Source organism: Saccoglossus kowalevskii, chromosome 5 (assembly GCF_978046115.1).
Source record: "Saccoglossus kowalevskii chromosome 5, keSacKowa6.1, whole genome shotgun sequence".
Taxonomy (NCBI): Eukaryota; Metazoa; Hemichordata; class Enteropneusta; family Harrimaniidae; genus Saccoglossus; species Saccoglossus kowalevskii.
Window position 1 is genome coordinate 37118481 of NC_140645.1, and position 16674 is coordinate 37135154.

Sequence of the window (16674 nt, forward strand, 5' to 3'; positions counted from 1 at the left end):
TTAACTTGCAAGAAATCAGTGAAAATAAATTTAATACAAAACACTCATGTGTTCTTCAGTATTGCTGACAGTATAATGTTCTATTTACATGTGTTCTTTAGTATTGCTGACAGTATTATGTTCTATTTACATGTGTTCTTTAGTATTGCTGACAGTATTATGTTCTATTTACATGTGTTCTTTAGTATTGCTGACAGTATAATGTTCTATTTACATGTGTTCTTTAGTACTGCTGACAGTATAATGTTCTATTTACATGTGTTCTTCAGTATTGCTGACAGTATTATGTTCTATTTACAGGTGTTCTTTAGTATTGCTGACAGTATTATGTTCTATTTACATGTGTTCTTTAGTATTGCTGACAGTATAATGTTCTATTTACATGTGTTCTTCAGTATTGCTGACAGTATTATGTTCTATTTACAGGTGTTCTTTAGTATTGCTGACAGTATAATGTTCTATTTACATGTGTTCTTTAGTATTGCTGACAGTATAATGTTCTATTTACATGTGTTCTTCAGTATTGTTGACAGTATAATGTTCTATTTACATGTGTTCTTTAGTATTGCTGACAGTATAATGTTCTATTTACATGTGTTCTTTAGTATTGCTGACAGTATTATGTTCTATTTACATGTGTTCTTTAGTATTGTTGACAGTATAATGTTCTATTTACATGTGTTCTTTAGTATTGCTGACAGTATAATGTTCTATTTACATGTGTTCTTCAGTATTGTTGACAGTATAATGTTCTATTTACATGTGTTCTTTAGTATTGCTGACAGTATAATGTTCTATTTACATGTGTTCTTTAGTATTGCTGACAGTATTATGTTCTATTTACATGTGTTCTTTAGTATTGTTGACAGTATAATGTTCTATTTACATGTGTTCTTTAGTATTGCTGACAGTATAATGTTCTATTTACAGGTGTTCTTTAGTATTGCTGACAGTATTATGTTCTATTTACATGTGTTCTTTAGTATTGCTGACAGTATAATGTTCTATTTACATGTGTTCTTTAGTATTGCTGACAGTAATATGTTCTATTTACATGTGTTCTTTAGTATTGCTGACAGTATAATGTTCTATTTACATGTGTTCTTCAGTATTGTTGACAGTATTATGTTCTGTTTACAGGTGTTCTTTAGTATTGCTGACAGTATAATGTTCTATTTACATGTGTTCTTTAGTATTGCTGACAGTATAATGTTCTATTTACATGTGTTCTTTAGTATTGCTGACAGTATAATGTTCTATTTACATGTGTTCTTTAGTATTGCTGACAGTATAATGTTCTATTTACATGTGTTCTTTAGTATTGCTGACAGTATTATGTTCTATTTACATGTGTTCTTTAGTATTGCTGACAGTATAATGTTCTATTTACATGTGTTCTTTAGTATTGCTGACAGTATAATGTTCTATTTACATGTGTTCTTTAGTATTGCTGACAGTATTATGTTCTATTTACATGTGTTCTTTAGTATTGCTGACAGTATTATGTTCTATTTACATGTGTTCTTTAGTATTGCTGACAGTATAATGTTCTATTTACATGTGTTCTTTAGTATTGCTGACAGTATAATGTTCTATTTACATGTGTTCTTTAGTATTGCTGACAGTATAATGTTCTATTTACATGTGTTCTTTAGTATTGCTGACAGTATAATGTTCTATTTACATGTGTTCTTTAGTATTGCTGACAGTATTATGTTCTATTTACATGTGTTCTTTAGTATTGTTGACAGTATAATGTTCTATTTACATGTGTTCTTTAGTATTGCTGACAGTATTATGTTCTATTTACATGTGTTCTTTAGTATTGCTGACAGTATAATGTTCTATTTACATGTGTTCTTCAGTATTGTTGACAGTATTATGTTCTGTTTACAGGTGTTCTTCAGTATTGCTGACAGTATTATGTTCTATTTACATGTGTTCTTTAGTATTGCTGACAGTATTATGTTCTGTTTACATGTGTTCTTTAGTATTGCTGACAGTATTATGTTCTATTTACAGGTGTTCTTTAGTATTGCTGACAGTATTATGTTCTTAGATAATCCGCACATCGTGAGAATTTACGGTGTGCGTAACTACATGATGGTAATGGAGTATGTGCAGTATGGTTCATTGAATACATATCTGAGTGGTCTTACAGACATCAAGATTGAGGAGTTATTCCTCACAGCCATTCAAGTTGCTGAAGCATTGGAGTACCTGGTGAGACTTTTGAAATCAATACCATCAAATTAAAATTAATGATTAAGGTAGAATTTTGGTTCTGAAATCCAAAATTTTTTCTGTCTCAATTTTTGAAATCCTGTAAATACCTTTGACCCATTGTCCTTCAACGATTTGTTTGTTAACTTTTGTACACTTTTACAAAATAGAACCCACATAATTTATCAAATTTAAAAAAAATTATGCTTCATGAGTCATCGTAATAATGAATGCATATAATAGACATGTTTTGTAATATTGTAAGCTTAGCCGATTATACGATGTACTATTTCATAAGTAAGAAAGAGAAAGAAAGAAATTCACTACGTTCAATTACCCACCATAGACTCCGGTCAGTCAAAATGACTTTTTGCCAATGACGGAGAGATAGAATCTAGGTCAGGGGAAGCCCCATGACCCCAAGATTCTTTTTCCTTACATCACGAACCACGTGAGGTCATATGGTGGCGCCATTGTGGCTGGCTATTTACTCTATCTTTATCTCCGCATCGACAGGGATGAAGTTTTAGCGGCTCTGCCTGCCGAGCCTGCTTTTTCCTGTCCGGGTTTTTGGCTTGGGTTGTTACTGTGTCATGGTAACCAACATTGTAGCTGATAGGATAAGTTTTCCTTGTCATTTTACCCTCGTGTCGATTTCCCCTTTGTGTGTAGCATTTTTCACAACAAAGTAACGAAACCCAGGGACATAACTTAATCACTTGTTGGTTTGGTTGCATCATCTTTTCCAACTGTATTTCGCTTCCCTCATGCATGTCGTGTTCATTTTATGCTTTATCAATGTATTTAGAAATGGATAAATGTTTTTCGAAGCGACTGTGCAGTGATTATAATCAGAATTTACCAGCATAGAACCCGCATCGAATGCTATTTTTGCTGTGGCTGCATGCAGGGTTCGAGGTTTTTGCCTTGAAGGCGTGTGTTTTTCACTGGAGTTCTGAGGCCTGGGATGTTTTTTTCAGAGCCATGCAAAATCGCTGAGACTGACCGCGTCGCTTGTATTTTCACAGCAAGGTCGCCGTCCAGTAAAAATAGGTTAAAGTGACTTCCGTGTTTGGCATGAGTGGAAAGTCTTCACGCTCGGCTACAGGTACTTTGTGTACTGGGATGTCGAGTAGGAGGCCCGATGGTGGAAGTATCGATATTTCTCGGTCTCCCTTGCTGATCGGAGGGCATCCTCACAGTCTGTGTTTTCAGGCGGTGGTTGACCCGATTTCACTGGCTACCGGCCTTTGTGGATTCGTCCTTGCACGGCACCGGATTTGCCTCCGAGATGAGGGCTTTAGTCGAAGGACTGTCGGGGCAAATTGCGTCCCTGGCAGGCCGTGTGGATCAGATGCAGTCGGAGCAAGCTGTCTCCACTGCAGCCCCTCGGTCGGCAAGCAGGAAGAAACACAAAAGCATCGCTCGCATTCAAAGCATGTCTCTTCCGGGGAATCCCCCATTCCCTGCTGCGACTCTCTCACTGATTTGGGTGAGGCCAAGGCTCAGGCTAGTTGCACCGGGTCTCTTCTGGGACCTCGGGCACTGAATGCCAACAGTGATGCTGGTAGCCAAGCCTCTGATTTCGGGGTAGGGCTTTTAGCCATTCAGGGTTCGTCGCGCGGTACATGTACAAGGATTTTACCCTTGAGTCCGGGCTCCCCCTGTCCGGCCGAGTGTTGAGTGGGGTGCAGGGCGCACAGATGGTGTTGATGGGTGGACGTTGGTCAGCTGCGGAGGAGGTAATGCTTTGGGCCCCCGCTGGACCAAACGCTACCCGCTAGCGTCAGGTGCCCCCCTTGAACATTTTCTGAGGGCAGGCTTCTGGAGAACGCAAACGTCTTTATCAACTACTACCTAAAAACACCCAATCCATTGAGGAGGGCCTCTTTTAGACTGGGTCCCGTCGTAGTAGGTCAGACTCTGGTTGCTGACCCAGCCCGAACGACCACAAGGGTCCCTGCGCATAGGCGATAAGTCGGTCTCAGCATTTTTGCGGACAGATTTCTCTACCATCAGCACTCCTTGGAAGTTTCCAGGTCTCATGCAGAACTGTTTTGGTCTTTACTTCGAAACCATACTATCCCCTACATTTGGTTTTGGGTCTAGCTTTCTCGGGCACACCGAACCCTGTCACTGTAGCAGCATTTTTGGCTTTTTGCTTCGGGGACAGTACAGACGAGGTAAGAAACCACCCTCTTTTGGGGTCTTAGCTAGGTGATGAGTGGTGGTGTATCGTCCCGGACTGGGAAAAGACTTTCATCATTGTCTGTTTGCTCGGAAAACCCGCCACCTATCGGGGTCTGACTCTGCCTACAGTTCGAAATAGCCAGCCGTAATGGCGCTGCCATATGGCCTCGGTCTCGTGGTTCGTGACGTAAGGGAAAAGAATCTTGGGGTCATGGGGTTTTCCCTGACCTAGATTCTGTCTTTCCATCATTGGCAGTATCGCTGATTAATATCTACAGTTTAAAATAGTCATTTTGACTGACAGGAGTCTATGGTGTGGATGAACTATGTGAATAGGCGGGTTCGGAGAACCCTCTGCCTAAATCCACTATATGGTCATCTAATTGATGCACACTCTTCCTCTTGCAAACACTCAAATAAAAAAAAGTTCAATATACATGTAATTCCATTAATTTAGTTAATTTTTATTATCAGGAAGATAAATCCATAGTGCATGGAAGCATTTGTGCAAAGAATGTCCTGGTTGCAAGTAAACCGGGTGATAGTCTATTTGTCAAGCTGGCTGATCCAATGTTTGGTACCAAATATTACTCGCTTAAGTCACAAAGTGACGCAAGACTTAGTAGGTATGTATGCATGTATGACATATGGTGTAAGAATTTAATCAGCAATAAGTCTGTAACTAGTTAGTCCCTGTTTCAAGCACAGCCTGAAAGGTGGACTATTAATTCTTATTTCCAGTTTCCGTCTGTGACGTCTCTTACATTTTCTCATTCTGCAGCAGATATTGATGAAACTTGGCAAGTTGATGAACAAGTCTCTGCCGAATATGCACGTAATTTTTTGTTTTCAGATCTGAAAATCCTAAGTGGGTCTTTTTCATGATTTTCATCCAAAACTACAATGTACCTCTCCCAACACCACTGAGATAATAACTGAGCATGCTCAGAATAAATAATTAGCTTAGATTGTAATGCTTGGGTTTTTAGAGATTTCATTTCTTGATTTGCTGGTTTTGAGTTATTGTAGGAAAGAAGTTAATCGTTTTATTTATTTTGTTCATATTGTCATAGATAAAGTTCATATTATATATGAGAGGTTAAATGCCTGTCCTCATTGTTAGTCCCCGTTCAGACGCAGTCTGAAAACGGGGACTCATGTTTTGACCTTCGTGTATGCGTGCGTGTGTGTGTGCGGACCTGTATCTTAGAAATGCCTGGACCAATCACAATCAAACTTCACACATACATCATACATGATATTATACATATGCACGTCAATTTGTTTCACGATCTGGTTCAAGATGGCCGAATGGCGGCCATTTTTTTGCTAAAAATCATCAAAATCAAGCATTTCCCAGCTGTTTACATGGATTTTGTTCAAACATTGTATATACGTTTGACATTTTAGGACCTTGATGCACATCGGCTGTTTACAGATGGATTTTGTTCAAACTTGGTATATACATTAGACATTATGGGACCTTGATGCAAATAATTTTGTTTTTCAGATAAGATTCAAAATGGCCGACTGGCGGCCATTTTGTTTTAATGAATGTGGTTCTCGTGCCATATCTCTGACTTGCTTTCATTGATTATGTTCAAATTTTTAAATATTCATTTTACATCATGTCATAGATAGACAGATGTATTGGTTTGACGATCCTATTCAAAATGGCCAAATGGTGGCCATTTTTGTGCTAAAAAATCATCAAATATCAAGCATTTCTGGCATTTATGGATGGATTTCGTTCAAACTTGGTACATACATTAGACGGGTTCCTGATGCACGTCATTTTATTTTTCAGATTGGATTCAAAATGGCTGACTGACGGCAATTTTGTTTTAATGAATGGGCTTCTAGACCTATATCTCTGACTTGTTTTGACTGATTATGTTCAAATTTGATATATTCGTTATACATCATGTTATACATGTATTCAAAATGGTTGATTTTGAATGCTGTTCCAGAGCAATATCTCTCAATATGGACAAGTACTTGTTTGACGATCAGATACAAATGTCAATGATTTTAATGTTAAAAAATCATATTCCTGACATGGTTATATTCCAGCTATATTACTATAAACAAAACTATATATCTTAAATTTGATAACTAACGGGAACTATGCCATGCATGGCTTGTTATTGTTGACTCTGTTGTAAAACTTTCTCTTATGGTTACAATAACGCAAACAGATTTTATTCAATTTCTTTCAAACTAGGATATGATATTAACCAGTTTGGGATCTTTTCTAAGTTTGAGTAATATTTTTCAAGATATTTGTTAAATTACACTTAAAATTGTCTTTTCTCTTGGTTACAATATATATATAAGGGTAAAATTTGACTGAATTAAAAGAATTTAGACGTAAAAATAAGTGTACAGAATGAAGACAATTATACTGCTGAAAACCTGATATTAGTATTATGCTCTCCAAGATCTGTCAATTACATAATATAGTAAGTTGTATAAATAACAAAAATGACAAGTGCAGTGTTCTCTGTCTTTTTCAAATCTGGCTATTATTTTATTATGCATTATGTAACATTATTTTATAAGGTACATTGAGACTTATACAGTATATGTAGTATTAATTGAGGAACACTGTCTAGTATTTTAGCTAGTATTTTCCCTGTCAAATTTTGCTTAGATATGTTGCTGTACTATTATTTGTTATTAACTTTTATACAAGTAATGTTATTCTATAAGAGACATTTAGATTAATACAGTATATGTAGTATTAATTGAGGACATTGGCCAGTAGTATTTTCCCTGTCAAATTTTGCTTAGATATGTTGCTGTACTATTATTTGTTATTAACTTTTATACAAGTAATGTTATTCTATAAGAGACATTTAGATTAATACAGTACATGTAGTATTAATTGAGGACATTGGCCAGTAGTATTCTTGCTAAATTTTGCTTAGATATGTTGCTGTACTATTATTTGTTATTAACTTTTATACAAGTAATGTTATTCTATAAGAGACATTTAGATTAATACAGTACATGTAGTATTTATTGAGGACATTGGCCAGTAGTATTCTTGCTAAATTTTGCTTAGATATGTTGCTGTACTATTATTTGTTATTAACTTTTATACAAGTAATGTTATTCTATAAGAGACATTTAGATTAATACAGTACATGTAGTATTAATTGAGGACATTGGCCAGTAGTATTCTTGCTAAATTTTGCTTAGATATGTTGCTGAAATATGATTTTTTAGAAATTTCTATAATTCAAGTTATGTCATTCTTTGAATGAAGAAAATAACACATGTAGTATTATTTGAGGAACATGAATATTAATTATTTTTTTTTTGTACTTATGATGACTTCATTATTTAGCCTGTATGTACTTTACAAAATGCTCAGATAATATATTATTGCATTGTTTCAGGACTTTTATACTCACTTTTGTCGTGCAAAGAAAAGATGTTACATTGTTAGTTTGTATCCATCCATCCATTTGTTATGAATGAATGAACTTTATTGTCCCCATGTAAAAAAAAGAGTAGGTTACATAGGGTGTTTGCAACAATAAAAAAATTTTGTTAACAAGACAATATTTTGAAAATAACTAGAATGAATGTACTTAACATTTACAAATAACTAAATATGTATAAAAATACATACACAAATAAATTATTAAAGAAATCTAATTTTGGTCGCAGCTAAAATAAAGTTTGATATCTCCTGATATTAATGTAGATTCTCAATAGACAAGGTTGTAGTAGTTAATGCTATTTTTTATTTTCAGAGTACCTTGGACATCACCAGAACATCTTGTGGGTGCAAAAAAAGTCACTTTAGCTTTAGATAAGTTCTCATATGGTGTTTTATGCTGGGAAATATTCACTAAGGGCAGAGAACCATTTAAAGATAACAGAACTGAAGATGTAAGTTTTTTTTTTTTTTTTTTCTTAATTAGTTTTTTGTGTGCCAGGCGACAGTTCCTGACATTGAATGTCACTGTCATCTAATGTATGTGCAAATTGCAAGTGCTACTGCTGACACATTTTGCCACAGAAGTCATATTCATGTTTGGGACTACTTGACAGGGCTGTGTGGCCATTTCTCTGTCAAAGGGGAATTTTAATGCGTTATCCTGGCATCAACCAGGCTCGATCGAACACAAGCACCTGCGGTCCTTAACCAAGGTTGCCCCAAAGTCGCATTCGTTAGTGAATGAATTTCGGCCAGTGGAATTGGCCTCCCCATTGAGTCTGTGGCACATTCACCCGGGGTAGGGGGGACCCTTTTGGTGTTCAGCCAAAAGATTTGAACCTGGGTCTATCGGTCATGAGTCTGATGCGACAACCATTAGGCTACCAGTGATCGTTTAGCTGAAGTCATGTGATACTGCATATTTTCCAAAACTAGAGTTTCCATACTTTTTTTTTACTTAAAGATATTTTTTATTGAGTCAAGTCTCTTAAAACATACATTTCATTTTTACTTAACAATCATATGAAATACTTTTACATAGTCATATATATAGTCAGAAATTGACCCCATTTCTTAATATGTGCTTTTAATTTCCCTTTGTTGTTGTCAATAACATATTCAGTCTTCTGAATAATTTGAACAAAAGGTTTAAGATGTTGGAAACATGGAATTTTTCCAATATATTTGCAGATATAAATAAAATTCTTAGATACTAAAAATAAAAATTAAGCAACCATGGCTCATGTGGATTGATTGAGTATTTCTCAACCCTATATGTTTTCCCCATCACTCAGAAAAGAGTGTCAAGAGGACAGCATATCAAAAGGTGCATACTAGTTTTTGCTTCCCCTTTACAGAATGTACACATTTTAGATGATTAATTTAATTAATGATAAGTGTTTTATTTTTAGATCAGACACAAATACATCATAGGTCAACGACCTACATTATCGATACTGCCCAGTGATATGTGTGATATTATCGATGCATGCTGGCACCAAGATCCCAAAGAAAGGCCTGCATTTAAATCGGTATTACGAGATTTACGAACGCTACTCAATCGTCTATGTAATTCAGGTAAGAATTATTAACTGGATTATTTGGTTCAGTCAAATGTATTTGGAAGCTTTCTTGTCATTAATGCTATAGAAGATAGGAAACAATGTACATCACATGTACGTCACATGTACGTCACATGTACATCACATGTCCTTCACATGAACATCACATGTTCTTCACATGTCCTCCACATGTCCGTCACATGTACATCACATGTCCGTCACATGTACGTCACATGTACGTCACATGTACGTCACATGTACACCTCATGTCTGTCACTTGTACCTCCTATGTCCCTTACATGTTATTATTATTCACTCGTTCAACGTTCTTTTTGCAGATAATTTAAATGATGCAAAAGAAACTTATAAACGTGCATGGACACGTTCTGTGTCCGAAACTTTGTACATGGATTGCAGCCAGTCTGCTCATGGTGAAAATGGTGACAGTGGAGTTGGTATAACACTCTCTTCTAATAGACATGATACCGTTCATCCTAGTGATGCCGACTCTGACATTGTCAATGGAGATGCCCATCTCTCGGTATGCTTTTGTTACTCACCTATACATATTGATTAGCTTGATTTGCATACTAATCAACCATTTTCTTAAAAATATCAGAATGAGGATAAGTACCAAATATTCTTTGAGATTACAACCTTGTTTTACTTCTAGACATCTACTTTATTTTTCAGGTTAAATTGTTTTTATATACATGAAAACTGAAAAAAATATTATGACCAACAAATTTTCAATAAAGCATTGCTACCTGTAGGATTCTTTGTGAGAAAATATCAAATCCCCCAGAAATGGGTTATTTAACAACATGACTTTGTTGACCATTTTTTCATTGGCTCAAAATCTATCTGTCACACTAAAACATGTCAACTTAGGGCAAAGCAGTATCCATTTTGCATGATAATTTAGCAACTTTCCACTGCTGTTGTGACACTTATTTTCTCTTGTAAACTTATTACCCCTGCGACTACCAACAGTCAACCATGTTTATTACGTCTTAATTTGTTGGCAGCCTGGTCCACTACCGGCAGAGGGACCAGTATTTGATGATATTGAAGAGGAGCTAGAGGATTATATGATTGCCCCAGATGCATTGGACATTGGTGACTCCATCGGAAATGTAAGCCATCTCAAACCACTATGTATTGAACACTTGCACTTACAGTGAGTGCAAAGTATGGGAGACAAAATGAACTACAGTCATGGTAGTTGCAATTACAGTTTCATACTTAATATTTGTAGTTCAACATAATCTGTTCAAACATGTATAGATTTTATTGGTTCTATTGGTGGAATGGTGGGGGATGTGCACAGGTTGAATGACAGGGATTTGTACTGGTTGAATGGCAGGGATGTGCACTGGTTGAATGACAGGGATGTGTACTGGTTGAATGGCAGGGATGTGTACTGGTTGAATGGCAGGGATGTGCACTGGTTGAATGGCAGGGATGTGTACTGGTTGAATGGCAGGGATGTGCACTGGTTGGACAGCCATGATGTGTACTGAAGGAATGGTGGGGATGTGCACTGATTGAATGACAGGGATGTGCACTGGTTGAATGACAGGGATGTGTACTGGTTGAATGGCAGGGATGTGTACTCGTTGAGTACCCGGTAGAAGGGATGTGCACTGGTTGAATGGCAGGGATGTGTACTGGTTGAATGGCAGGGATGTGCACTGGTTGAATGGTGGGGATGTGTGCTTGTTGAATGGTGGGGATGTGTACTGGTTGAATGGCAGGGATGTGCACTGATGGAATGGTGGGGATGTGTGCTTGTTGAATGGTGGGGATGTGTACTGGTTGAATGGTGGGGATGTGCACTGGTTGAATGGTGGGGATGTGTGCTTGTTGAATGGTGGGGATGTGTACTGGTTGAATGGTGTGGATGTGTACTGGTTGAATGGCAGGGATGTGTACTCGTTGAGTACCCGGTAGAAGGGATGTGCACTGGTTGAATGACAGGGATGTGTACTGGTTGAATAGCAGTGATGTGCACTGGTTGAATGACAGGGATGTGTACTGATTGAATAGCAGTGATGTGTACTGGTTGAATGACAGGGATGTGTACTGGTTGAATAGCAGTGATGTGTACTGGTTGAATGGCAGGGATGTGTACTGGTTGAATGGCAGGGATGTGTACTGATTGAATAGCAGTGATGTGTACTGGTTGAATGACAGGGATGTGTACTGGTTGAATAGCAGTGATGTGTACTGGTTGAATGGCAGGGATGTGTACTGGTTGAATGGCAGGGGTGTGTACTGGTTGAATGGTGGGGATCTGCACTGGTTGAATGACAGGGATGTGTACTTATTGAATAGCAGGGATGTGTACTGGTTGAATGGCAGGGATGTGTACTGGTTGAATGACAGGGATGTGTACTGGTTGAATGACAGGGATGTGTGCTGGTTGAATGGTGGGGATGTGCACTGGTTGAATGACAGGGATGTGTACTGATTGAATAGCAGGGATGTGTACTGGTTGAATGGCAGGGATCTGTACTGGTTGAATGGCAGGGGTGTGTACTGGTTGAATGGTGGGGATGTGCACTGGTTGAATGACAGGGATGTGTACTGGTTGAATGGCAGGGATGTGTACTGGTTGAATGGCAGGGATGTGTACTGGTTGAATGACAGGGATGTGTACTGGTTGAATGGCAGGGATGTGCACTGGTTGAATGACAGGGATGTGTACTGGTTGAATAGCAGGGATGTGTACTGGTTGAATAGCAGGGATGTGTACTGGTTGAATGGTGGGGATGTGCACTGGTTGAATGACAGGGATGTGTACTGGTTGAATGACAAGGATGTGTACTGGTTGAATGACAGGGATGTGTACTGGTTGAATGACAAGAATGTGTACTGGTTGAATGACAAGGATGTGTACTGGTTGAATGACAGGGATGTGTACTGGTTGAATAGCAGGGATGTGCACTGTTTGAATGACAGGGATGTGTACTGGTTGAATGGTGGGTGTGTGTGCTGGTTGAATGGTGGGGATGTGCACTGGTTGAATGACAGGGATGTGTACTGGTTGAATGACAGGGATGTGTACTGGTTGAATAGTAGGGATGTGCACTGGTTGAATGACAGGGATGTGTACTGGTTGAATAGCAGGGATGTGCACTGGTTGAATGACAGGGATGTGTACTGGTTGAATGGTGGGGATGTGTGCTGGTTGAATGGTGGGGATGTGCACTGGTTGAATGGCAGTGATGTGTACTGGTTGAATGACAGGGATGTGTACTGGTTGAATAGCAGGGATGTGCACTGGTTGAATGACAGGGATGTGTACTGGTTGAATGGCAGGGATGTGCACTGGTTGAATGACAGGGATGTGTACTGGTTGAATGGTGGGGATGTGTGCTGGTTGAATGGTGGGGATGTGCACTGGTTGAATGGCAGGGATGTGTACTGGTTGAATTACAGGGATGTGTACTGGTTGAATAGCAGGGATGTGCACTGGTTGAATGACAGGGATGTGTACTGGTTGAATGGCAGGGATGTGTACTGGTTGAATGACAGAGATGTGTACTGGTTGAATGACAGGGATGTGTACTGATTGAATGGTGGGGATGTGCACTGGTTGAATGGCAGGGATGTGTACTGGTTGAATGACAGGGATGTGTACTGGTTGAATAGCAGGGATGTGCACTGGTTGAATGACAGGGATGTGTACTGGTTGAATGGCAGGGATGTGTACTGGTTGAATGACAGGGATGTGTACTGGTTGAATGACAGGGATGTGTACTGATTGAATGGTGGGGATGTGCACTGGTTTAATGACAGGGATGTGTACTGGTTGAATGGCAGGGATGTGTACTGGTTGAATGGCATGGATGTGTACTGGTTGAATGGCAGGGATGTGTACTGGTTGAATGGCATGGATGTGTACTGGTTTAATGACAGGGATGTGTACTGGTTGAATGGCAGGGATGTGTACTGGTTGAATGGCATGTATGTGTACTGGTTGAATGGCATGGATGTGTACTGGTTGAATGGCAGGGATGTGTACTGATTGAATGACAGGGATGTGCACTGGTTTAATGACAGGGATGTGTACTGGTTGAATGGCAGGGATGTGTACTGGTTGAATGGCATGGATGTGCACTGGTTGAATGGCATGGATGTGCACTGGTTGAATGGCATGGATGTGTACTGGTTGAATGGCATGGATTTGCACTGGTTGAATGGCATGGATGTGTACTGATTGAATGGCAGGGATGTGTACTGGTTGAATGGCATGGATGTGCACTGGTTGAATGGCATGGATGTGTACTGATTGAATGGCAGGGATGTGTACTGATTGAATGGCAGGGATGTGTACTGGTTGAATGGCATGGATGTGCACTGGTTGAATGGCATGGATGTGCACTGGTTGAATGGCAGGGATGTGTACTGGTTGAATGGCATGGATGTGTACTGGTTGAATGGCATGGATGTGTACTGATTGAATGGCAGGGATGTGTACTGATTGAATGGCAGGGATGTGTACTGGTTGAATGGCATGGATGTGCACTGGTTGAATGGCATGGATGTGCACTGGTTGAATGGCAGGGATGTGTACTGGTTGAATGGCATGGATGTGCACTGGTTGAATGGCATGGATGTGCACTGGTTGAATGGCATGGATGTGTACTGGTTGAATGGCATGGATGTGCACTGGTTGAATGGCATGGATGTGTACTGATTGAATGGCAGGGATGTGTACTGGTTGAATAGCATGGATGTGCACTGGTTGAATGGCATGGATGTGTACTGGTTGAATGGCATGGATGTGCACTGGTTGAATGGCATGGATGTGTACTGATTGAATGGCAGGGATGTGTACTGGTTGAATGGCATGGATGTGTACTGGTTGAATGGCAGGGATGTGTACTGGTTGAATGGCATGGATGTGTACTGGTTGAATGGCAGGGATGTGTACTGATTGAATGACAGGGATGTGTACTGGTTGAATGGCATGGATGTGCACTGGTTGAATGGCATGGATGTGCACTGGTTGAATGGCATGGATGTGCACTCGTTGAATGGCAGGGATGTGCACTGGTTGAATGACAGGGATGTGTACTGGTTGAATGGCAGGGATATGTACTGGTTGAATGACAGGGATGTGTACTGGTTGAATGACAGGGATGTGTACTGATTGAATGGTGGGGATGTGCACTGGTTTAATGACAGGGATGTGTACTGGTTGAATGGCAGGGATGTGTACTGGTTGAATGGCATGGATGTGTACTGGTTGAATGGCAGGGATGTGTACTGGTTGAATGGCATGGATGTGTACTGGTTTAATGACAGGGATGTGTACTGGTTGAATGGCAGGGATGTGTACTGGTTGAATGGCATGTATGTGTACTGGTTGAATGGCATGGATGTGTACTGGTTGAATGGCAGGGATGTGTACTGATTGAATGACAGGGATGTGCACTGGTTTAATGACAGGGATGTGTACTGGTTGAATGGCAGGGATGTGTACTGGTTGAATGGCATGGATGTGCACTGGTTGAATGGCATGGATGTGCACTGGTTGAATGGCATGGATGTGTACTGGTTGAATGGCATGGATGTGCACTGGTTGAATGGCATGGATGTGTACTGATTGAATGGCAGGGATGTGTACTGGTTGAATGGCATGGATGTGCACTGGTTGAATGGCATGGATGTGCACTGGTTGAATGGCAGGGATGTGTACTGGTTGAATGGCATGGATGTGCACTGGTTGAATGGCATGGATGTGCACTGGTTGAATGGCATGGATGTGTACTGGTTGAATGGCATGGATGTGCACTGGTTGAATGGCATGGATGTGTACTGATTGAATGGCAGGGATGTGTACTGGTTGAATGGCATGGATGTGCACTGGTTGAATGGCATGGATGTGTACTGGTTGAATGGCATGGATGTGCACTGGTTGAATGGCATGGATGTGTACTGATTGAATGGCAGGGATGTGTACTGGTTGAATGGCATGGATGTGTACTGGTTGAATGGCAGGAATGTGTACTGGTTGAATGGCATGGATGTGTACTGGTTGAATGGCATGGATGTGTACTGGTTGAATGGCAGGGATGTGTACTGATTGAATGACAGGGATGTGTACTGGTTGAATGGCATGGATGTGCACTGGTTGAATGGCATGGATGTGCACTGGTTGAATGGCATGGATGTGCACTGGTTGAATGGCAGGGATGTGCACTGGTCGAATGGCAGGGATGTGCACTGGTTGAATGGCAGGGATGTGTACTGGTTGAATGGCATGGATGTGTACTGGTTGAATGGCAGGGATGTGCACTTGTTGAGTGGCATGGATGTGTGCTGATATCTCAAGAACTGTATGTCGGTTTTTGATGAAACTTGGTGTATAGATGCTCTGGGCCGATACTCAAATTTTATTAGATTTTGGGTTAAATCCATACATATTAATTACCTAATTTGCATGATAATTAGCTAATTTTTAGCTGTTCCATATCTGTTCCACTGATATCTAAAGAACTACTAGAAACTTGGTACATAAGCAGCTCTGGAACAATTACAAACCTGATAAATTTTTGGTTAATATCTGTGTATATTAATCACCTAATTTTTCATAAAGATTAGTCATATTTTGGTTAATCATCACATTTCAATGAAACTTAGTACATGGGCAGACCTGTTTAGGTTTGGTTTAAATCTGTGCATATTAATTACCTGATTTGCATAATTATTCATAATTTTGGGGCTTTTCATTGATATATCAAGGTACAATCACATTTCAGTGAAACTTGGTACATTAATGGTCTGTGACATTGCAAAGACCTTACTTGTTTTACATCTTGGTATGCAAATACACTAAGACAGTGCAACTGAATAGTTTTGGGTTTATATACATCCATAATGAATCTTCACATTATAATGAAACTTGGTACATAAACCTTATTAATTTGGATTGAAATCTAAGCATAATAATTGCTTAATTTATATAATAATAATCCATTTGTATTCAAAATACAATTATTGCATTCCAATAAGACTTGCTTTATAAGTGCCATGGAACAATGCATTAGTTTTGGGGTTAAAATTCAAGCATACTAATTATTATTATCTAACTTCTGGTATCTCATAAATCTGATTTAATTTGAACTTGTGGTAGAGGTGCTTTGGAATAAATCAGACTGAAAAACACAGATGTAAAATCAAATGTATTTTCTCTAAGTATTATAAACTTATTAGGTTTCCATGTTGTACATCTCA

The 16674-nt window shown here is 39.1% G+C and overlaps 1 protein-coding gene across 4 annotated transcripts in view; it reads left to right on the plus strand.

Annotated features, from left to right (window-relative positions):
- Window positions 1-16674, plus strand: part of LOC102806750 (tyrosine-protein kinase JAK2-like) — a 43031-nt gene that overhangs the window by 12774 nt on the left and 13583 nt on the right. For all 4 annotated transcript variants that reach the window (XM_085499387.1, XM_085499388.1, XM_085499389.1 and 1 more), the window contains 6 exons: window positions 2023-2223; window positions 4888-5039; window positions 8178-8316; window positions 9277-9442; window positions 9765-9967; window positions 10455-10562. In XM_085499387.1, the coding sequence (XP_085355513.1) occupies window positions 2023-2223; window positions 4888-5039; window positions 8178-8316; window positions 9277-9442; window positions 9765-9967; window positions 10455-10562 (969 nt within the window). The remainder of the gene's footprint in view (window positions 1-2022; window positions 2224-4887; window positions 5040-8177; window positions 8317-9276; window positions 9443-9764; window positions 9968-10454; window positions 10563-16674) is intronic.